This window comes from Eleutherodactylus coqui, chromosome 9, assembly GCF_035609145.1.
Source record: "Eleutherodactylus coqui strain aEleCoq1 chromosome 9, aEleCoq1.hap1, whole genome shotgun sequence".
Taxonomy (NCBI): Eukaryota; Metazoa; Chordata; class Amphibia; order Anura; family Eleutherodactylidae; genus Eleutherodactylus; species Eleutherodactylus coqui.
This window is the reverse complement of record NC_089845.1, coordinates 6,789,054-6,813,745: the sequence shown is the minus strand read 5'-3', so window position 1 is coordinate 6,813,745 and position 24,692 is coordinate 6,789,054. Positions and strand designations below refer to the sequence as shown.

Below are 24,692 nucleotides of genomic sequence, written 5' to 3'. Positions count from 1 at the left end.
ACATACACGTCCCGGTCAGTAGTTATTTTCTTCCACTCTGTTTATTGTACAACGCGTTTCGTCTTTGCAAGACTTCCTCAAGTACCTACTAATCACATAAAAGACACATCTATATATACATACAATATATAGCATAACTGGTTATTACCTTTGCTGATTTGCTGGTCTCGTGGTTCCCGTCCTCCTCCGGCGTCCAGCGGCGTCTTGCCCAGCACTGTGCGTACCTGATGACGCGGAAGCACGTGACTCTGACGTCGCTGTAGTGGGCGCCGCCCCTTGTGTGGGGAGGAGTAAAGACGGGCCGGACCACGGTATCTGTTTACAGGAGGTTCCCATGGTTACACATGTGTAAACGGTGTTTCTAGCCAACACCGTGTACTCTTCTCCAGTGCTATTGCTGTGCATGTTCCTACCCCCCTCCTTCATTATGCTCAAAATCTATTTAAATTAATAATATACACTTATATGAATATAAATATATCTGTAAAATTTACATAAAACTAACATTTAAAAATATTCAAATATACAAATCTTATTATATCATAAATAAATAAATAAACTTAAGTTACAGGCAAAAATTCTAGAAAATCGTTTCTTAGAAAAGGGGTACCCCAAAGAACTAGTAAATGCAGCTTATGAGAAAGTATTGAACCAAAGAGAAAATCAAAAAAGAAAAACAGACCAAGTCAAAACAAATACGGAAAAATTTTGTACGTCATTTGTAATGAAATTTAGTACGCAGTCGAGTATCATTAATCGTATTTTGAAGAAAAATTGGGCCATTCTAATGGAAGATCCGTTTGTGGAGAATAGTCTCCCCAAGGTACCCCCCTGCATATTTAGGAGGAACAAAACGCTGAAAAATCTTATCGCACCATCGTGTCCCAAAAAAGAAAGGAAGAAAAATAGAACAACTGAACCCAGTAATCATCAGGGGGAGGGGGGGGGGAGGGGGATTTATAAGTGTAAGGAAAAACGATGTAAATGCTGTTCCAACATTAACCATGGGGCCAAAAATATAGAACTAACAAATGGGGAAAATATTGTGATTAAACAAAGAATGTCTTGTATCGTTAAGGGTGTGATCTATATGCTGGAATGTCCTTGTAAACTTAGATATGTAGGCAGAACGGTTAATAAATCAGCACCGCAGGAATATACACAAGGGTTACATGAAACACAGTATATCCCGACATTTCGCCACAACTCATGCCAAAGACTCATCAGGTTTACGGGGAACTCCGATTGAATGTATCCAGAACATCTCCACACAAAAACTTAGAGAGAAGGAGATGTTCTGGATATTCAGGATAAATACACGGATCCCTCAGGGACGCAATGAAATTTTAGAAACACTATGAAGTTTTTACTTCTATTTATATTTACACATTTATATATATAATTTTAGCTACAGTAAAGAAATTTATACTGGTTTAACAATTTTTCGTGTGTATTAGGTATTAATAGGGAGCATCAAGTTTATTTATGATATAATAAGATTTGTATATTTGAATATTTTTAAATGTTTTATGTAAATTTTATAGATATATTTATATTCATATAAGTATATATTATTAATTTAAATAGATTTTGAGCATAATGAAGGAGGGGGGTAGGAACATGCACAGCAATAGCACTGGAGAAGAGTACACGGTGTTGGCTACAAACACCGTTTACACATGTGTAACCATGGGAACCTCCTGTAAACAGATACCGTGGTCCGGCCCGTCTTTACTCCTCCCCACACAAGGGGCGGCGCCCACTACAGCGACGTCAGAGTCACGTGCTTCCGCGTCATCAGGTACGCACAGTGCTGGGCAAGACGCCGCTGGACGCCGGAGGAGGACGGGAACCACGAGACCAGCAAATCAGCAAAGGTAATAACCAGTTATGCTATATATTGTATGTATATATAGATGTGTCTTTTATGTGATTAGTAGGTACTTGAGGAAGTCTTGCAAAGACGAAACGCGTTGTACAATAAACAGAGTGGAAGAATATAACTACTGACCGGGACGTGGATGTTCTAAGGAGCGCGGTATCCATATTTAAACATACAGACTTTAGCTTCAGCGGCTCTCTGGCCAGAGAGACGGAGGATCCGCAGAGCTCTCCCACTGTCTAGCCCAGAGGGATTCCAAGGGACTCACCGGCAGGAATTGTTTACAGGCTTTTCTGGATACGGGGTGTTGGTAGGGATCTTGGGTAAGGTCTCATTTAGAACACACGTGTGGAGTATTATAGCTAGCCATTACATTCAGGAGCGCTAACCTAATTTTCTATTGTGGTTTCTAAAGAAGCTAGCCAGTGAGGAACTCCTGCATAACCAAGGCTGGGCTGCAGCAGTGTGGTCAGCGGTGGCACTCCAGTGGATGAGCTGGGAGGTCGTTGCACAGCAATAGCCTCAACAAACTATTACACAGGTGATGATGATACAGAAGCAGAATTTCTGTCTACCATAATATCGATTATCAATCCAGCTACACAGGATGGTAAATGAAAGGGTAAAATAAGTATGACAAAAGGTATGAAAGCAGGAATTCATGAGTTACTTTATTGATAAATAGGACTCTACTGCTTCAGTTTGTGAATGTTTCTACTTCACAGATCAGTAGTATGCAATGGCATCCAACATGCAGTTCTTACTTGGTCTTTGTTTCTGTGTGATATTCTATGTGTAATCTACAAACTGCCAACACATTAATGCAATGTCTCCTTAGCTACTAACATTCGTCATGCCTTTTTAGCTATGGTCCTGGAAAGTAGTACTGCAATGTGAAACAACATGTTGACATGCTCAACGTATAGCAGGTCCCGATGGGGACATCAGCCATCAACTTAAATATACATATCATTGAGCAGAAATCGGGGATCTGAATGAAGGATAGTCTAATACCACATATCCATAGATCAGATGCTTCTAGTTATTGTCCAGTGTAGGTGTGTATATTGGCTCGATGTCTTATGGGGAGACACAGGTAATCAATCCAGTAACTATCACTGTAGTACTCTAGCACAGTGCTTATCAAACTGTGAGGCCGGTCCTACTAGGAAGGTTCCGTCTGGTTCTTAATGGGTTTCAGGACTTGAAAAGGAATATCTAGGGCCAATTTAATTTTAAAACCTGCCCATCATGCTGTATAAATATAAAAGCAGCAATACCTCAACCGTTCCCCCACTACTCTCATTCCGCCAGAGCCTGGTCCCCTCCTGGTCTTCATGTGACGGCTGCAGGCAATCACCACCTCACTTCACTGAAGTCATTGCTCTACAGCTGGAAATGACCATACGGGAAACAAGCCCTGGCAGAACCAGAGTGGCGAGAGAGGAGAGTATGGCTTCTTTTATACATAGTTATTAGAGCGCCCCGTTGTTATAGTCCTGGGTATAATAGATGATGGGAGAGATCTCTGTACGGACCCCTGATATAGCTATACATAGTTATTAGAGCACCCCCTTGTTACAGTCCTGCGTATTAATAGATAATGGGAGAGATCTCTGTACTGACCCCTGATATATTATACATAGTTATTAGAGCGCCCCCTTGTTACAGTCCTGGGTATAATAGATGATGGGAGGGATCTCTGCACTGAGCCCTGATATAGCTATACATAGTTATTAGAGCGCCCTCTTGTTACAGTCCTGGGTATAATAGATGATGGCAGACATCTCTGTACTGACCCCTGGATATATCTCTACATAGTTATTAGAGCGCCCCCTTGTTACAGTCCTGGATATAAATAGATGATGGAGAGATCTCTGTACTGACCCCTGATATATCTATAGATAGTTATTAGAGCGCCCCCTTGTTACAGTCCTGGGTATAATAGATGATGCGAGAGATCTCTGTACTGACCCCTGATATATTATACATAGTTATTAGAGCGCCCCCTTGTTACAGTCCTGAGTATAATAGATGATGGGAGAGATCTCTGTACTGACCCCTGATATATTATACATAGTTATTAGAGCGCCCCCTTGTTACAGTCCTGAGTATAATAGATGATGGGAGAGATCTCTGTACTGACCCCTGATATATTATACATAGTTATTAGAGCGCCCCTCTTGTTACAGTCCTGGATATAATACATGATGGGAGAGATCTCTGTAGTGACCCCTGATATATCTATACATAGTTATTAGAGCGCCCCCTTGTTACAGTCCTGGGTATAATAGATGATGGAGAGATCTCTGTACTGACCCCTGATGTATTATACATAGTTATTAGAGCACCCCCTTGTTACAGTCCTGCGTATTAATAGATAATGGGAGGGATCTCTGTACTGACCCCTGATATATCTATACATAGTTATTAGAGCACCCCCTTGTTACAGTCCTGGGTGTAATAGATGATGGGAGAGATCTCTGTACTGTCCCCTGATATATTATACATAGTTATTAGAGCGCCCCTTGTTACAGTCCTGGGTATAATAGATGATGGAGAGATCTCTGTACTGACCCCTGATATATTATACATAGACATTAGAGTGCCCACTTGTTACAGTCCTGGGTATAATAGATGATGGGAGAGATCTCTGTACTGACCCCTGATATATCTATACATAGTTATTAGAGCGCCCCCTTGTTACAGTCCTGGGTATAATAGATGATGGGGAAGATCTCTGTACTGACCCCTGATGTATTATACATAGTTATTAGAGCGCCCCCTTGTTACAGTCCTGGGTATAATAGATGATGGAGAGATCTCTGTACTGAACCCTGATATATTATAGTTATTAGAGCACCCCCTTGTTACAGTCCTGCGTATTAATAGATAATGGGAGGGATCTCTGTACTGAGCCCTGATATAGCTATACATAGTTATTAGAGCGCCCTCTTGTTACAGTCCTGGATACAATACATGATGGGAGAGATCTCTGTAGTGACTCCTGATATATATGTACATAGTTATTAGGGTGCCCCTCAGCTGTCTTTTCTAATAACCCCAATTTTGATAACCTCTCTGGGTATTGTAGTCCGCCCCTTTTCATTTATTACTTCAGTTGCCGCCTTTGCTCTCCCTCAAGCTCTGATATTGCAGTATTTGCTACTTCTTGGTGCTACATTAACCTGATTGGCCAGATGAGCCATGTGCACTATGAAGTTTCCCACAATTCTGAAATTGCAGTTCATAAATCAACCAATTCTGATAATGAAATAAACACCAAATATTTTCATTAAAAAGTTTATTGTAAAACAAGTTTATAAATATTTAGCAATAAGTTTATAGGATGTGACCTTGTAGAGGTGTTCACAGCCATGATAGATTGTGGCAATCCTCTCTAGTACAGTAAGGATTAGTAGGGATTGTAGCACCAGTATGTTGTCAGTGTGACTGCGGTCTCGGATCCTAAATCCTGACATGTAATGTAGACCCCACCATTATTAATAACACGCTGTGGTATATGAGCTGCTGCAGTACCTCACAGGGACAACGTACATATTGGGATTTGTATTGTTTATTATAGAAAAGCAGAAAAAGAAGCAATGTAGAATAGATGTGACCGAAGGAGCGGACATTGCCGGTGTGGGTAAGGCAAACCGCTGGCACCAACAGAGTACACTGGCTAAAATGAGTGGATATCAATCTGCCCAGGCTGAGTCACAGTGGAAAGATGGCGGTAAGAGTACATGTACACCGCACGCGTCCGCCGCGGCCATGTACGGGTATACTTCTTGCTTCCATATGGGGATACCTTTTGATAATAATGGGGTGCAGAGTTGCCATGAATTCGATGCGGCATCGGCATGGATTCCACATGTATTCCGTGTCAAATTCGTGGCAAATCTTCCACCATGTGACCATGTCCGAAGTGCTGGATGCGGTCAGTCTCACAATGTGGTTGGGTTTCCCAGCAGGTGATAAAACAGCAGCGCTGATATTTCCTTCTGAGCACTTGAATCCAGCTGTCGGAAGTGGAATGACAGCTTGGAAGGCAGCACTGACTGGTCGGACACAAGTGTTCTCTCTAGCTTCAAACTCGGTACAAGTGAAGCTCGATGAGACATTACATTAGTTCTGCACCACGTTCACAGAGCTCTGCTTGCTGACATTACCATCCAGCATGAAATGACCAGTCAGTCCTTCAGAAGCAAATGGCTTGCACAGTATTGCATGTCTTAAGATACAGTTTTCTCACCCAGCCCAATACTTTATTGGTAAAAACTCTTCACATATAAATATTCTATGAGAGGTCTGAGGATTTTGGCACAGTGCGGACAGCACCTTTCCTAAACATCACATTAGTTACGTCCAGTACTCCTTGCAGTCTTTCTTCTTCATAGTATTGATTTGGAACAAGATCTGCAGCATTGCTGGCCATAGAATTTGTGCCCACACACGCCATGTTGGGGCACTAAGTGACACCAGTTGTAATAATCTTTGCAGAACACATCTGTAATAAAGCAGAGTTTATTGTGTTTTTAAATACAAGTAGTATTAGCTGCAATATATTTAATGTGATGTTGTCTAGACAATAGTGAATTGTTCCATCGGCTGCAATCACAGGGCTCTACAACACTGTCTATTTAAGGGGTTGTCCCACCCCTGCTCAAGACCCCCTCTTATCAAGTAGAGTAGGGAGCTACTGCAGAAGGGGGGCTATCCTGAACAAGCCAGCTTGGTGATGTAGTATGGTCACTCATTCAAGGGCACCGTGTACTATTACCACATATCTGATGCCCTCAGTGGTAGAAGCTGGTGGTTAGGGGTTATCCAGATGGGATAAAACTAATTGATCTCTGGCATGTTCATTGCAGCGGGGCTAGAGCTATTCCTGAAGTGATGTATTAGATATCTGGCATTTCCATTGGTTTCCCCAATATTCACTGGCTGATAGTGGGGAGATAGAGATTCTCATACAGAAGCCAATCCCGATTGCCAGTCATCGTACAATTTTTATGGGTCTACTATATTTACTCTGATATCATGGGTATCCTTCCTTCAGATTACTGCTGTACACGTTGGGCAAAATGTATCCTACTGAACTAATCTCGTGGCGCAGAGTATTAAGGCAGCAGTATGCAGTCCTAAGCTCTCGCTCACGACCACATGGTTCAGGTAGCCGGCTCAAGGTGGACTCAGACTTCCTTCCTTCCGAGGCTGATAAAATGAGTACCCAGCTTGCTGAGGGGTATTAACCCCTTCCTACCACAGGACATAAATGTACGTCCTGGCAGAGGGGTACTTAACACAACAGGACGTACATTTATGTCCTGGGGATAGCAGGAGATCATAAGAGATCCCACACTATCCAGCAGCGGGAGTCGACTGTCACTGATAGCCGGCCTCCCACTGCAACAGCGGGGGTGCATCGGAGCAGCAACCCCTGCTGTTAACCCCTTCACTGCCGCAATCTATGTAGATAGCGACATGTAAAGGGTCAACAGAGCGCCTCCTCTGTGACATCATCGGACTCTCATGATGAAATCGCAGAGAGCCGGCGCATTGCCATGGCAACAGGACGCCAGCTACAGGCGTCCTGCTTGCCAGTGCCTCTGATCGCTACACCAAGCGATAAGGCATTACAGGACTGAAGTCCTGCAATGCCTTATCATAGCGATCATAGGTGCTATGGTGCAAGTCTCCCACAGGGACATAAAAAGTATAAATAGTACATTTTTATTTCATTATTTTTTTGTGCTTTTTACCATATTAAGATAACTTTTTTTATTTAGTATCGTGGTGTCCGTAACGACACGTACAATAAATTGAACACACTTTTTATCCTGCATGGCAAAAAGCATAAAATAAAAAAAAAAATTAAAAAACTGAGGCAAAATGCTTATTTTCTTCACTTTGTCCCCCAAAAAAAACGCAATAAAAGTAATAAACAAAGCCGTATGTACCTAAAAAATGGTACCAATAAAAACTACAGCTCGTCTCACAAAAAATAAGCCCTCATAGAGCTCCATCCATAAAAAATTAAAAAGTTATAAAACTTTGAATGTAGCGATATAGAATAATAATTTCCAAAAAAAGGGTTTTTATTGCAGAAAAGTGGAAAAACCTAAAAATAATATAAGAATTTTGGTATCGTTGTAACCGTACTGGTCCACAGAAAAAATGTATTGTGTAATTTATGCTGCATGATTAACGCTGTGAAAAAAAATAAAAAATCTATGGCAGATTGGATGCGCTTTCTCTCCCTGCTATCATAACAAAATTAATAAAAGTTTTACAATATAGTCTAGGCACCCAAACATGGCACCAATAAAAACTACAGGTCGCCATGCAAAAAACAAGCCCTTATACGGCCGCGACAGGAAAATAAAAAAGTTATGGCTTTTGAAAAATGGAAATGAAAATCCGCCAAAAATCGTTGCGTCCTTAAGGGGTTAAATAAGTTACCTGAAAGCGCTGCAGAATAAGTTTGCGCTATAACAGGTCCCTGTCCCCCTTACTGAACTAATCTCTCTGGTAAAAAAGGAAGAAACTAAAAGAGATGGAGCCATTATAAGTCAATGTGACACATCAGCATTTCCTTCAGAGATCCTGTTCAAACAGGATCTGATACCCCAGTGTGATCCCACAATGCATCAGTTCAGTCGGGAGTAGTTTAAGGAAATTAATCATTTTTTATCATAAACATCAATAGGTGAGTACTTCTGATATGTCATGTGACTAGAGGACCAGGAATGCTATTATTTCAGCCCCCACTTTATTATAGTCTTTAATGCATTATTTTGAGCTGAAGTGTCCCATTGTTCTATGTGAGTAAAGGACTACTAATTGGCCTACACTGAGAGCTGCGATTTCCTGGAATAGCTACTATAGCTCCATGATCAGGGACCAGCCCCCTGTCACATCCTCATTACTTTTTTAGAGACAGTACCGCCTGTATGTATGGAACTCATTTCAGAATAACACTTACCTCTTTATTTTAATAATGAACCTGTAATTATTCCAGGAAAAATCCATCTCTGTACGGAAGCCAATCAGATCACTTAGTCACAGAAAATAGTCAAGTGTAAAACCTACCTTTTATTAATCTTAAAGCCACTATTATTGCCCTATTAAGCCACTAATACTTGTGATACGGAGCACCTGCCCCAAAAGGGGTGACCCTGTGCTGGAATCTGACCCTATAACACCTTCTAGACTAACAACAGATCAGAAAAAGGTCATCTTCATTAACTGTGAAAACATATTGATTAGTTATTACACAAAGCAAATTCTAGAGCTATTGGGGCTTATTTACTAGAGATTAGCGAACGTACTCGTCTGAGCTTGATGCTCGCTCGAGTATTAGGGTGTTTGACATGCTCGTTACTCGAGACAAGCACCACGCGGTACTCGAGTCAATGACATTTCCCTCCCTGCATGTTTTGTGCCATTTGCTGGCCAATAGACATGCAGGAAACGCATTACCATTTCCTGCTGTGACGTTCCAGCCCTATCCCACCCCCCTGCAGTGAGTAGCTGGCGAGATCAAGTGACCGCTGAGCATATAAAGCAGTCCCACCCGCTGCTCGCCTCAGACACATGCTAGCAGAGATTAGGGAGAGTGCTACTGGTGCTATAGGGAGAGTGTTAGTGTCTTCAAGAACCCCAACGGTCCTTCTTAGGGCCACATCTGACGGTGTGCATTTCTGTTGTGGCTGCTGGGAGCAGTTTTGCACGTTTTTGTTTTTTTTCATCTTGGGCTCTGCAGACTATTGCATTCTCAGTCAATTATACAGAGTATAGGGACAGTACTGGTCAGGCAGGGACAGTGGTAGTGTAGAATACTGTCAACAAGTACCCCAAAAAAGCTTTTCCTTAAAGCTACCTCTGACCGTGTGCAGTTTACTGCGTGGCTGCTAGGAGTTGTAGTGGCTCACTATTAGCCAGCTAGGCCTTTCTGCAGCCTAGCGTATAATTTTTTTGGCCTACAGTGTGCGTAACATAACCGCTGTCAGCCTCCAAGTGCAGGCCAATAATCGCCTAATTTTTTACACCGCTCTGTGTCTGCTGTATTCAAAACACACCATGCTGAGGGGTAGGGGTAGGCCTAGAGGACGCGGCCGTGGACACGGACGCGGAGGTCCTAGTGAGGATGTGGGCACAGGCCAGGTTCCTGGTCCAGGTGAATCGCAGCCGGCTGCTGCGGGATTAGGAGAGAGGCAAGTTTCTGGGGTCCCCAGCTCCATATCACAATTTATGTGTCCACGTGGTAGACCTTTATTACAAACTGAGCAGTGAGAGCAGGTCCTGTCGTGGATAGCCGAAAATGCATCCAGCAATGTATCAACCACCCAGTCTTCTACGCCGTCCACTGCTGCAACTTTGAATCCTCTGGCTGCTTCTCCTCCTTCCTCCCAGCCTCCTCACTCCATGAAAATGACACATTCTGATGAGCAGACAGACTCCCAGGAACTGTTCTCGGGCCCCTGCCTTAATTGGGAAAAAATGGTTCCTCTCCCATCTGAGGAGTTTGTCGTGACCGATGCCCAACCTTTGGAAAGCTCCCAGGGTCCGGGTAATGAGGCTGGGGACTTCCCTGCAACTGTCTCAAGAGCTTTCAGTGGGTGAGGAGGTCGATGATGAGGTTGTCTATCTGTGAGGTAGTAGTAAGGGCAGTAAGTCCGAGGGAGGAGCGCGCAGAGGATTCGAAGGAAAAGCCGCTGGACGATGAGGTGACTGACCCCACCTGGTTCACTAAGCCAACTGAGGAGAGGTCTTCAGAGGGGGAAGCAAGTGCAGCAGCAGGACAGGTTGGAAAAGGCAGTGGGGTGGCCAGGGGTAGAGGCAGGGCCAGAGCGAAGACTCCCCCAACTGTTTCCCAAAGCACCCCCTCGCGCCAAGCCACCCTGCAGAGGCCTAGATCTTCAAAAGGTGTGGATGTCTTTCAGTGAGAGCGCGGACGACCGACGAACAGTTGTGTGCAAGCTGTGTCGCGCCAAGATCAGCCGGGGAGCCACCAGTACCAGCCTCACCACCACCAGCATGCGCAGGCATATGATGGCCAAGCACCCCATGAGGTGGGACGAAGGCGGTTCACCGCCTCTGGGTCGCACCACTGCCTCTTCCCCTGGGCCCCAACCTGCCACTCAGATCCAACCCCCCTCTCAGGACACAGGCACGAGCGCCTCCCGACCTGCACCCACACCCTCACCTCCGCTGTCCTCGGCCCCATCCAGCAACTTCTCTCAGCGCAGCATCCAGCTGTCGCTAGCGCAAGCCTTGGAGCGCAAGCACAAATACGCCGCCACGCACCCGCACGCTCAAGCTTGAAACGTGCACATTGCGAAATTGATCAGCCTGGAGATGCTGCCGTACAGGATTGTGGAAACGGAGGCTTTCAAAAACATGATGGCGGCGGTCCCACGCTACTCGGTCCCCAGTCGCCACTATTTTTCCTGGTGTGCCGTCTCAGCCCTACACCAGCACATCTCCCGCAACATCACTCGTGCCCTCACCAACTCGGTTACTGGGAAGGTCCACTTAACCACGGACACGTGGACAAGTACTGGCGGGCAGGGCCACTATATCTCCCTGGCGGCACATTGGGTGAATTTGGTGGAGGCTGTGACCGAGTCAGAGCCTGGGACCACACACGTCCTACCCACACCCAGAATAGCGGGTCCTTCCTCGGTTCTGGTATCTGTGGCGGTCTATGCCACCTCCTCTAAACCCTCCCCCTCCTCCTCCTCCAACAATGAAAACATTCTTGGCAAATGCTTTCGCTTTGGTCCGTCTTGCGCCGGTCTAAGAATTTCACCTCTAGTGGCACAATACGAATGCCCCCGGCCGTCCCTCTTAATTATGGCCCCAGTTCCGAAAACCAAGAAAATACAACCGGGGTCCTATTCCATTATTCCTAGCTGAAGCATTCAGCCGACCGGTAGAGCAATAGTGGAATACCAACTCCAACATGGGTGGCGTAGTGGGAGTTTACCGAGGAGTGGGCCTGAATGGCAGACATCTGCCAGGTCCTCGGAAACTTTGAGGAGTCTACCCAGATGGTGAGCGTCGATGCTGCAATCATTAGCGTCACCATTCCTCTGCTATGCCTGCTGAGAAGTTCGCTGCAAAGCATAAAGGCTGACGCTTTGCGGTTGGAACAGGAGACGGGGGAAGAGAGTATGTCGCTTGATAGTCAGAGCACCCTCATGTCTATATCTCAGCGCGTTTTGGAGGAGGAGGAGGAGGAGGGGGAGGAGCAGGAGGAGGAGGGGGAAGAGACAGCTGGGCGCACTGCAGAGGGTACCCATGCTGCTTGCCTCTCATCTGTTCAGCGTGTATGGCCTGTGGATGAGGAGGAGGAGGATCCTGAAAGTGATCTTCCTAGTGAGGACAGCCATGTCTTGCGTACTGGCACCTTGGCACACATGGCTGACTTCATGTTAGGCTGCCTTTCTCGTGACCCTCGCGTTAGACGCATTCTGGCCACTATGGATTACTGGGTGTACACCCTTCTCGACCCCCGGTATAAGGAGAACCTTTCCACTCTCATTCCCGAAGAGGAAGGGCATTAGAGAGTGATGCAATACCACAGGGCCCTGGTGGACAAACTGATGGTAAACTTCCCATCTGACTTTGCTAGCGGCAGAAGGGGCAGTTCCGAGGGCCAGGTAGCAGGGGAGGTGCGGAGATCAGGCAGCATGTACAGCGCAGGCAGTGGAACACTCTCCAAGGCCTTTGCCAGCTTTATGCCTCCCCAGCAAGACTGCGTCACCACTCCCCAGTCAAAGCTGAGTCGGAGGGAGCACTGTAAAAAGATGGTGAGGGAGTACGTAGCCGATCGTACCACCGTCATCCGTGATGCCTCTGCTCCATACAACTATTGGGTGTCAAAGCTGGACACGTGGCACGAACTTGCGCTGTATGCCCTGGAGGTGCTGGCCTGCCCTGCCGCTAGCGTATTGTCAGAGAGGGTGTTTAGTGCAGCTGGGGGAATCATCACGGACAAGCATACCCGCCTGTCAACTACCAGTGCCAACATGCTTACACTCATAAGGATGAACAAAGCCTGGATTTCCCCAGACTTCTCTTCTCCACCGGAAGAGAGCAGCGGAACCTAAAGATTCATTTCGCTGCAGCCGCAGATAAAAGCACTCTTCTCTATCACCGGAAAAACAGGGCATTTATCTTTGTCAATCTGTCTCTGACATTAGTCCTCCTCCTGCTACTCCTTCTCCAGAAACAACATGTTATCGCGCTGAACTGCCAATTTGTTCTGCGGCCCAAAAGGCTCATCTAGCAACGTTTTTACAATTTTTCAAAGTTTCAAAAGTATTGATACTTTATAACATGAACCAATTTTTTCAACAGGGCTGCCTCCAGGCTCTGTTACAAATTAAGCACCAGCGAGCTGTATCTTTCAAAAAATATTTATGGGTTTCACCTGCCCTCTTGGTTGATAAGTTTTTCAGAGGTACACTTGTACTCTTGGTACACTTATTTTTCGGGCCCACGCCTACACTCTTATCCAACTAATTTTTCCGGCCTTCGCCTACGCTCGTGGCACCCCAATGTTTCAGAGGTTGGCCTATACTATTACTACAGAAATTTAACTGGGGTCTGCCTGCCTATACTTCTGCTACAAGATTGTTACTGGGGTCTGCCTATACTTCTGCCATGTAAATGTTACAGGGGTCTGCTTATACTGCTGCTCCATAAATGTTACAGGGGTCTGCCTATACTTGTACAGAAATGGTACGACTGGAGTCTGCCTTTACTCCTGCTACTGAAATGTTAGAGGGGTCTGCCTATACTCCTGCTATCAAAATGTTACAGGGGTCTGCCTATACTTCTACTAAAGAAATGGTACTGGGGTCTGCCTATACTACTGCAACTGAAATGTTACAGGGGTCTGCTTATACCTTTTCTACTGGAATGTTACAGGGGTCTGTTTATACTATGGGTGCACACAGACTTCCCATTGCAGTGTTTTACCTATCTGGCCCAAAAACACTCACTGACTAGGGCATGAATTGTGGGCCGAGGCCAATATGTATTTTCTCTCGTGTTACCACAGTTATCTGAGAAACTCGTCTGGGCCACTGAAGAGGAGCGTTACTGTCCTAATGAGACGTTCACAGCTGTACTAGCATCGGAGTTCGCTCTATGCCCGCGTTTGCTGAGGGTGTGTGCAGAGGCCCATGTCCTCGGCGGAGTGAAAGTCTGTCATTTCCTCATGTTTATTACTTTCTTTTGGTTTCTTCGGCTCACTTACGCTGTGGGTGCACAAAGACTTCTCATTGCGGTGTTTCACCTGTCGGGCACAAAGTCACTGACTGACTTGGGTAGGGTGCAGAGTGCAGATGGCTTTTCCCTTGCGGTGTTGATTGAGCTATCCGACACCAACACAGAATGAATAGTGTGAGGGGCCCCGGATTGCCCATTGCTATGTAACTCGCGGCACCTTGGGTACCACAGTGTGTTTGCTGGAACCATGTCGTACCAAGGGCCAGCTCACATACTTCCCACACAGGCTACAGTGGGTCCTGGTCATGGTTTCTTGGCCTTGTAAGGCCACCTCCTCCTCCTGCTTGGGGTCAGGGGATCAGCACTGGGCATCATGTATTTGCTCTCATGTTACCACAGTTATCTGATACACTGGTTTGGGCCAAAGAAGAGGAGCGTTACTCCATTAATGAGACGTTCAATGCTGGGCTAGCATCGAAGTCCACTTCATGCCTACGATTGCTGAAGCTGTTGGCCGAGGCCTATGTCCCAGGGGAACTGCAACTGCGCCAGGTTGGGCCTGTGGAACTTTTTCCTGCTAATCCAGTCATTGGAGCGTTGAAAGAAAACGTAACTGATTTAATGAGCCTGTCGCAGATGAACTAGCATCGAAGTCCGCTTCATGCCTACGATTGCTGAAGCTGTTGGCCGAGGCCTATGTCCTGGGGGAACTGCAACTACACCAGGTTGGGCCTGTGGAACTTTTTGCTGGCTAATCCAGTCATTGGAGCGGTGAAAGAAAACGTAACTGATTTAATGAGCCCGTCACAGATGAACTAGCATCGAAGTCCGCTTCATGCCTACAATTGCTGAAGCTGTTGGCCGAGGCCTATGTCCAAGGGGAACTGCAACTGTGCCAGGTTGGGCCTGTGGAACTTTTTACTGCTAATCCAGTCATTGGAGCAGTGAAAGAAAATGTAACTGATTTACTGAGATCTTCACAGGTGTACTAGCATCGAAGTCTGCTTCATGCCAACGATTGCTGATGCTGTTGGCTGAGGCCTATGTCCCGGGTGAACTGCAACGGCGCCAGGTTGGGCCTGTGGAACTTTTTCCTGCTAATCCAGTCTTTGGGGCAGTGAAAGAAAATGCAACTGATTTAATGAGACCTTCACAGGTGTACTAGCATCGAAGTCCGCCTTATGACTACGATTGCTGAAGCTGTTGGCCGAGGCCTATGTCCTCAGCGCAGTGTAAATCTGCCATGTTTGGCCCCTCTGATTTCGTTATTGTTCATGTCTTGGGTTGCGTTGAACCCACCTATGCTGTTGGTGCACACAGACTTCCCATCGCGGTGTTTGACCTGTCTGGCACAAAGACACTGACAGACTTGGGTAGGGGGCAGAGTGCAGATGGCTTTCCCCTTGCGGTGTCGATTGAGCTATCAGACACCTAGACAGAATGAATACTGTGTGGGCACATGGATTCCCCATAGCTATGTAACTCATGCCCACGTTTGGAGCTCCTGACGGAGGTTGACACTTTATTGGAATGAAGATCGAACGTCAATTTCTCATTGATTCTCTACAGTATTGTGGGCTATCGCCTCCCCCCTTTTAAAGAGGGTCGCTGCCTGCCCCTGCCAACCCTCTGCAGTGTGTGCCTCCGGTTCCTCCTCATCGCAGACACACTTATAAATAGACATGAGGGTGGTGTGGCTATGAGGCCAGCGTGTGGCATGAGGGCAGCTGAGGGCTGCGCAGGGACACTTTTGTGTGCGCTGCGGACGCAGGGTCGTGCGGGGGGTTGGGCAGCATGTAACCCAGGAGAAGAGGCAGTGGTGTGACCCGCAGGCAGTGATTGTGCTTAGTTGGAGGTAGTGTGGTGCTTAGCTAAGGTGTGCCTTGCTAATGAGGGTTTGTCCAAAGTACAAATTGTTGGGGGGGGGGGGGGGGGGGGGAGTCATATTGTCCTTAGACATTATTTATGCCAGTTTGTCAGCTTTATTGGTCAGATACCCAGTATTACTCACCACACAGTTTAGATGATTTTTTTTCAAATTTCAAATGTGTCCTTAATAACTGTTCAGACCTCTCTCATTATTCAAGCCCCTTGATACATCTGACACGTCATGGAACATATGTGCACCACAAATTGAAATCCATGTCAGCTATGAGGCTGGAATAGATTCCTGCTATATTTTGTGACAACTTCTGCTATAAATTACAGTAGACCTGTCTGGGCACTGATGGTCACTGATGCCACTAATGGTCACTGATGGCCACGCTTCCTCACATGCCCTACGTTCTTTGCAAAGTGGTGAGCATAACGTCAAATTGAAAAAAAGTTTTACGTTTTTGCGCAAATACAACATCTGTCTAAATTTGCAACTTTTTATGCCAGTTTTCTTACAAGGTGCTTTGATCTGTGCCCCCAATTATTTTTTTTAATAGCTGCCCATGTCACAGTCACTTATTATGATATGAGAACGTGAATTTCTCCTTTAGAATCATTCAGAGTATGGATTATCACCCCAACAGGTTTTGTTGCTAACACTCTGTGATTCATAGTGTTTTTAATGAGCCATAATAGAAAAATGTGTATTTTACACACGTGACACCTAGGGGGCGCTGCGGACGCTACTTCTGTTTAGCTGATTGCAGTTCACTAACTTGAAGGTAAGTTGAAACAATGCTCAGTAATTACTATTGGGAATCGCAGCAGCTACTTACCTTTTTTTTCAGGAGGACAGAATTCAGTGTTGCAGGCTTGGGATGATATAGGTCTTTGACTGGCAAGGCAAGCACTAGATGGGCGTCCATAATTAAGACACTGAACTTCACGTTGCTGAACCCCTCCTCCGCAAGTCACTGAGCACTGAAAGAGAACATAAAAACCACAAGTCAGTATTATCCATGTGCAAAATGAAAACCCGATTTAAGTCTCTATGATATACAGACAGCAAAAAAAAACATTTCAGCGGGTTTTCTGGGACTCCAATATTGTAGTAGGACAGGTCATCCCTTAGGATAGGTCATCAATACCTAATAAGTGGTGCTCCACCACTTGGGTCCCACACCAGTCAGCTGTTTGAAGAAATTGCAGCACTCAGGCGTACCATTGCATACCAGCGCCGTACATTTCATAGCTGTAAGCCCTGCTACATATAACCGCGAGCTCTTGGGATATTAAATACAATGCTGACCATTAACACTTACAGCTGACATTCTTCATTTTCTCTACCCCCGGGGGCGTTAATGAATTTGAGTTCAGGTAAGAAAAATGAAGGCCCCATTACAATCAGTAATTACAATGCTTGCTTTATGTAGGGGCCTACTCACGTGTGTGTACCCATGTTTCGCCTTTAAAACCCACTGGTGAGCGTGTGCTGCCATTGTTCACAGGGGCCCAACATTCTGAGGCGTGAGGGTGTTGGGATCCAATCGTATTTACGCTCCATATTACAGATGTTTATGTGAATAATACGGAGAACTCAAACTCCTCTGATTTGCAATATATCCTAGTTTGGTCTGTATTAAAGACCAAAGGAGGCCATTAAAGTCAATACGTATTTGTGCATGAAATCAATGGAGCATTTTTTCACAATAAATACGCACTCACAAAGCGCAGGGAATATGTAATAGTTTTGGTCCATGAAAAAGGAAGCTGAATACGCCCGGTGAGAACAAGACCTTTGTGGGAGATGTCCTATATGTATTTTCTGTATTTTTGTCAACTGTGAAGATGCTATGTTGTGTTTCCAGTCTGAAACTCTGGGGGAAGGGAACATCACCCCCCCCCCCCCACCTCCACAAGAATTGGAGGAGCAGTGCTTTGTGTCCATAAACTGGTCAAACCAGTTCTAACTGGCAAAAACCTATCTAGGAATGTCTCTTGGACAAGCAGAGGGGAGACACAGGATGTTCTTCTCATGGGACCAAATTCAAGAATCAACTTTGTTTCGCGGGACAACCCCTTTAAGGAGAGCACCTAGGAGGTGAGTGAGGAGACTTATAAAACCATTCATGCTCCTCTGGAAAATATGCAAATAAGAAAGATGGAACAATACGTCTGCAGCACCACCTATTGGATGACAGCATTTCTGCAAATCAATGTCCGACCCTTTATACAACACCGTGAAATATAATAATATACATGGCAGGCAGCTGAGCTCATCCTCTTCTGTGCTGCCTCCTGTGGTCACTCCTCTCACTGCAGCGTGCATGCTGCACCAATGAGGCGCTCGTTGTCAGCGGACGGTGGGGCATTGGTGCTGGGCTCCATAGCGGCACCACTTTCATTTAAATGCAGACCCATATATTTGGTGGACAGGGGGACTCAGCGCTTTGAATTTACTACCGCAGTAATCTCCCAGCACCAGCGCAGATTAGTAACGTAAACTACCCACAAAATAAAAGAGTCACCTGTGTATGTCGTGGGCCCTACAGTGCCTACAAGAGCAGAAACAGGAGCCGAGGGCCCCATGACTAGGCACAAAGGGGGCCTGGAGCCAGTGCTCTGTCCGCACCAATTATAATCCGGCTCTACTCAATCCAGATGACTTCAAAACACATCAACGCAATCCCATCCTGAAACCCCCTAAAACTCCATTTTAATCTCAGGTTGTAATACAACAAAACAGGGAAAAAAACTGTGAGATCAATACTTTTGTAAGACACTGTAAAGCCTATATAATATGGATATCTATATCGACATGTGCGCTTATCTGGGTTGTGCAGCCGGTAGAAGCTGAAATCTGACTGCTTAATATGTTAAACAAAATAGATGATATGCAGACATTAAACCCTCCACCCCGGAGTCCAGGGGTCCCTAGCCGGTCTCTGTTAGCATCCAACCAGCAGGGTCTGCAGCCATCATGCGCCATAATTAGTGAATGGCTGCAGTGGTCACATGCTGGTGCAGCATGACATCACTACTTCAATGCGGGGGACCACTGGAGCGCTGGCGGGGATTCAACAGGTTAGTACTGTCTCTGTTGTTATTGTCTGTATTGTCTGATAGATGTTCTTCCCCCTCAGTGACCGGCACTTATGTCAACCACAAGAACCATCCAATCACTAGTTTTGATTTTACCAGATGAGGCACAGGCTGAGCTTTTGCACCAGCACCCATGGGCCTTCATACGTCTCTGAGTATAGTGAAACCTCTCCAAAAGACCCCCTCTCTGAGAAGACAACCCCCGATCCAAACCAGATTTACTGAAACCAATTTTCAGTTAAGTCTCCGGCAATCCAGTGCTACAGTCTCACGTTTCTTCCAAGCTCTAACAGAAGTCAGGTGACCACTGCCTGCCAATCAGAGACTTCCATGTCCCTGGTTTAAACTCCTGTCATCATGGCACCCAGGATGTGAGCGCTGATGCAGGGAGAACGGGAGGTGATGCTGCGGCCTCTGATTGGCAGGCAGCAGTCACCTGACTTCCACAGTCAACAGAGACCATGAGAATCACAGGGCTAAATAGTTGGATGTCCGGCCCTCGGAAAGTAAAGACCATTCTATTGTTTTAACCCATTAGGCTCTAGTTTAATTTAAGGTTTAGTGAGCTACTAAGTTGGCTTTAGGAGAAGCTCTGCTCTGTACTTTGCCTTATTCAGGGGTATTTATTTTGAGCAAACTATAATATACATTTCCTACATTTCCAAATATACATTTATCGCACAATATCTGCATTGGAGAAACCTGTTAGATGAAGGACTTAATACCAGCAGCAGTGGACGTCAGGAGGATGCGGGGATGGCATTACCTGGGACCATGGGGAGGAGTACCAGGCTCCTTGATGATGGCTAATACCAGGCTGGAACGGGGATCTCAGACATTCCGGCTGTTGACAGACTCTTTCGAGCTCTACGTTTGGTTTCTCCAGGTGGAAGCATTTCTTTGCAGCGATATCTCGGGATTTTCCTGAGATGTACTTTTCTATACATTGTAATATTCTTTTGTGAAAGCCTGAGCCGCAGGTAACAGAGCACTAAAGGAAAAACAGTTACAACGTGTCAGATCTAGAAAAATCTAAAGGCAATACAAATAAGTAGAAAGCACTGAAATGGATATTTCCATCTGAAGCATTTATGTCATTTGCCCATCCAACAGGGAAGACCTGGGAGCCACGGATCCCTACTAACTGGCCGCTTACTGCATCTGCTTCAAAGTAGATGGGATGTTACTAGGCAGTTATAGAAGGAGCGGATCAAATGTGGCCACCTCTTCATGAAAGGCCCGCACTTAGTGATCATTTATGGGTTAACCATAGATGCTTCAGATGAGACTATCCCCTCCTCCCTGCTGTGTGATAATGGCACATACATGGTCACACATACTACAAACTCTCTATTCCCCCCTGCAGGCAGTCCAGTTCCTTCTCTCCCCCCCCCCCCCCCCCCCCCCCCATCACTCTAGGCTGTAATGTCTCCTCCATCCTCTCCTTCCTATTGGTGAGATGGTTCTTCTCTGTTACTGTAGCCTGCTGGGTGACATCTCAGAGGCTTCTGCTACAGGATCAACAGTGTGTGTGCTTAGAGTTTAACAGTCTGCAGAAAATAATCTATAAGCAATTTGCAGATTAGAAGTATTCCGGAGATTTCCCAAAACTCCATTCACTAGACGTGTCTTGCAGCCAAAATATGCAACAAGTGCACAAAGCATGAACATGATATAAGGAAGGCTTCTACTGGTAGAACTGGACTACAGAGGAGAATGGGGCTGATTTACTAATACTGTCTTATAGCTGGACAGTGCAAAAGCAAACTAAACTGTCTTAAAATGCGCCAGCTTTATCACCGTTGTGAGATGGATGTAGGAAAAATTGTGGTTATAGGCGCAACCCCAGTTAACTCAAAGAGGCACGAGACGTGTTTTTGAGCTTGTCTCCTGTTTTAATTTGAAAGTTAATCCAGCATATAGACGTGTTTCGGGGCCGTTGCGCCCCTTCCTCAGTATTTTAGCTGGGGATACACGGCCAGCAGTGGTGTGTTCTCTTTGCAGAGGAGTGGAGCTGTGTATCCCCAGCTAAAATACTGAGGAAGGGGCGCAGCAGGCCGAAACACGTCTATGTGCTAGATTAATTTTTAAATTAAAACAGGAGTCGAGTTACAAAACACGTCTCGTGCCTCTTTGAGTTAAATTGGATTGTGCCTATAACCACAAATCTTCCTACATTTATCTCATATACTTGCACATCCCCCTTGGAAGGTGTGATGCTTCATGGACTGGCTGCACCCTCTTAGACTCGTCAAGAATCGATCAATTTCACTCCCATACTTAGAATGAGGGAGGAGAAAAACAAAACCAAACCCCTTTTCCATATGGGTATGGTATATAGATTTGCTCCGCTCCTTCTTTTTCTTCTCCTCTTTCATTAGCTCGATCACTGTGACTCATGCTGGATGACAATCTTGCGCTTTCTAGACTGTTTACATGTATACCACCTATCAGCTGGCTTAGTTTTATGCCGAAATGTTGCTGCATTTTTGGCGCACAATGTCCAATTTAGATCACACCTTTCTCATGAAGCCAACCCCCTATTTGGACTAGATGAAAAAAAGTGTGTAAAGCAATGTCTGAAAGCCAACATAAATGTGGTGCAAAGTATGTAGAAGAGTTTCTGCAGCAGTAGTGAACTGGCCCCAATGTTAGTAGGCAGAATCCACCAGTCAATCACAAGAGATGCAGAAGTTCTTACACAATCCTTCCACGATCCAAGGATGTAAATCAACTACTAAGCTACAATGCAGAGTGATATAGGTTTACATTATACAGCTATGGGCCCAAAGTTTTCTAAAAGGGACTTTGCACTGTACAGAGGTTTTAACACTAGTAAATTGTCTTGTGGGTTATATACACTGCCAGTGTCAATGGCTGCGTGATGTTTGGTTGGCATTGGGTATTGGAGAGGGCACACATGACAATTTACTAGTACCAGGCACCAAAACTGATGGGAGAATGAGAGAAGGGGGAGGGGCAGGGGCTAGAAGCTGGTATACAGACTTGTGGGATGATGTGATGGGTCCTTTATAAGAAGGGTAACACTTTAATGGTATTTATAAAGCAGTTTATGTGTATATTAATAAGGATGATAAGAGTTACAGTTCAGATGCTTTTACACCAAAGTGCAGGAAGGAAATGCAGCTATGAACACTGGGTAAAGTTTATTTTCCGCAAACTTTATTTTTTGTTTTGTACAAACCCTTCATGCAGCACAGAGGACAGAGCTCTATATTGATGTATGTAGATCTATCTGTATATAGAAGCTCTTACAATGCCACTTGTTGGATTCCTCTTGGGTTCAGTTATCTTTTCCAATATCTGAGATATGGATGCTATGCTTTAATGAAGTTCATATCTAAATTTAGAGCTGCTTTCATTACATTAATGCCCTCAGCTGTTCGGATCTCAATGTCTCTTTCTAAATGTCTTTGATCGTGATTGCATGGAATTCCCCTGTTCAATGGGTCTCAATGAGTCTACAGCCTGGTGGCTCCTTGGGTGGGGTTATTAGCCACAGCACATTCTCCGATGCCACAGGACGGGGCACTTTCTTTCTCTTCATCTATTGACCCTAAAGAAACCACACATCACTTGGACATTTTTGTGAAAGCTCCATATAAATAACATTACCAACACAGCCTTACCTTCGACCAGCTGCTCACCAACCATTGCAGCTCTTTGGATTTGCAGCGTTTAACCAGACAGTTCTCCTGTGTTTTGGGCTTAAATTCCGAAGTGCAGGCTGAGTCATGAAGAATCTGGCCTCGGAGGGAAGGGTTAGTACTCTTGCAAGCCACTGACCGCTTTCTCCAGCCTTTGCCACAGGTTTGAGAGCACTAAAAACATGAAGTAACCACGCATCAATTGGTTTCAGCATTTGTAGTGTGTGATCACAGTGCAGAGAAGAAAGACTGCTAAAGTCACAACAAGGAAGAGTAATGCATGCAAGCTCTTGTGGTTCAAAAAGCCTCTGTCACTTACTATTAGTCTTATTAGCTTATGGGCTGAGAGTAGGTGACCCGCTGAGTCTGGGGATATAAGTGTTATACTTACCTCCCCCGTCGTTCCCCTGGTGAGAGCACTGAAAAACGCATTGAGCGGCACTGCTAAGTTGTCCTCCGTTATAAAATTAGAACAGGTGCACTACTTAGTATGTCGCTCAATGCACTGCCCGGCTCGCATCGGGGAATGATCAGCAGGGAAGTATACCACTTACAACCTCGGACTCAGAGGGTCAACTATTTTCAGCACATAAGCTTAGCTCATAGGACTAAAAGTAGATGACAGAGTTTCTTCAATTTTCATGTGCCCATATTTCAGATTTTAGAACAGCCTCTATACAGGTTTGGACTCCATGATGACTCACTTTTCTCAATTACCTTACATGAGCCAACATGGTAACATACTATGGCATGTTAAGCTGAAAAAAGACAACTGTCCATCCAGTTCAGCCTGCTATCCTGCAATGTTGATCCAGAGGAAGAAAAAAGACGTCGAAGATGCAGGAGCCAATTTTAATCATTTTAGGGAAAAATTTTCTTCCCGACTACAATCTGGCAATCAGTGTAATCCTCGGATCACCGACCCTTCTGAGTAGTCAGTGATATCCAGTATAAAAAAAGCCTACAGGCTTGTTCATGCACCACACTTTGACCCCTTTACCTGATCTTTGGTGGATGATTTTGGTGTCATTAAATTTGTGACATCCTCCTCACCGCCACAAAATCATAAAATTTGAATTTAATACATTGAGTGACTGTTAGGCTGGCTACCCATGTTTGCCACTCTCTTGCTGTTCTGAGGAGACGCGGGTGTCATTCTGCTCCTCCTATATGAATGCGTTTGTAGCTTGGTACTTTCCATCAGCACTGCAGGAGTTACTCCTCCCCAGTGCTCTTAGCCCAGCTGCAAGGTAATAGGCTATTGCTCTCCTATTTAGCTGAGCTGGGGATCCTCCCCCTTGCCAGAGTATTGGTGCGAGTTTGCCTCAGTCACCTAGCAAAGGTCTCCTGCTTCTGACTTCTGTGTCTACCTCAATCCTTGGACTTGACCTGGATTACGTCTGTACTTTGACTACCTCATCACTGGACCAAACTGATTGCAGTTTGGACTGTTTTGCGGTGCTTTACACCAGTGCCTCTGACTTCCATGGGTCAGCTGCCAACTACACCAGGACTATTCCAGGAGGTAACAGCCTGCCCTGTTTCCTGCAGCCAAAGCCAGATCTCTGTACAGGGGTTAAAGGGTGGATACCAGGGAAATGCCAGGATAACGGATTTAGGATTAGCCCAAAGCCAAACTGTTTAGTTGGCCCACACTTGCTGTCCCTAACAGTTACCTGTCAAGCCAGTACAAAGTTCCTATGTTAAGAATAGGGCCCAAAACCGACCCCTGTGGTACCCCACTAGTAAAGATGACCCCCTCCAATACTGCACCCTGTGGTGCCCCACTAGTAATGGTGACCCCTCCAATGCTGCCCCTGTGGTACTCCACTAGTAATGATGACCCCCTCCAATACTGCCCCCTGTGGTACGCCACTAATAACGGTGACCCCTCCAGTACTGCCCCCTGTAGTACC

General features: G+C 45.5%; 1 protein-coding gene across 1 annotated transcript in view; it reads right to left on the bottom strand.

Moving 5' to 3' along the window:
- Positions 1 to 5,171: 5,171 nt before the first annotated feature.
- Positions 5,172 to 24,692, bottom strand: part of ADAMTS16 (ADAM metallopeptidase with thrombospondin type 1 motif 16) — a 298,537-nt gene continuing 279,016 nt past the window's right edge. The window contains exons 20-23 of the mRNA XM_066579089.1: positions 22,759 to 22,950; positions 19,875 to 20,099; positions 16,843 to 16,987; positions 5,172 to 6,395 (exon numbers count right to left, since the gene is read on the bottom strand). Coding sequence (XP_066435186.1) covers positions 6,280 to 6,395; positions 16,843 to 16,987; positions 19,875 to 20,099; positions 22,759 to 22,950 — 678 coding nt within the window. The 3' untranslated portion in view covers positions 5,172 to 6,279. The remainder of the gene's footprint in view (positions 6,396 to 16,842; positions 16,988 to 19,874; positions 20,100 to 22,758; positions 22,951 to 24,692) is intronic.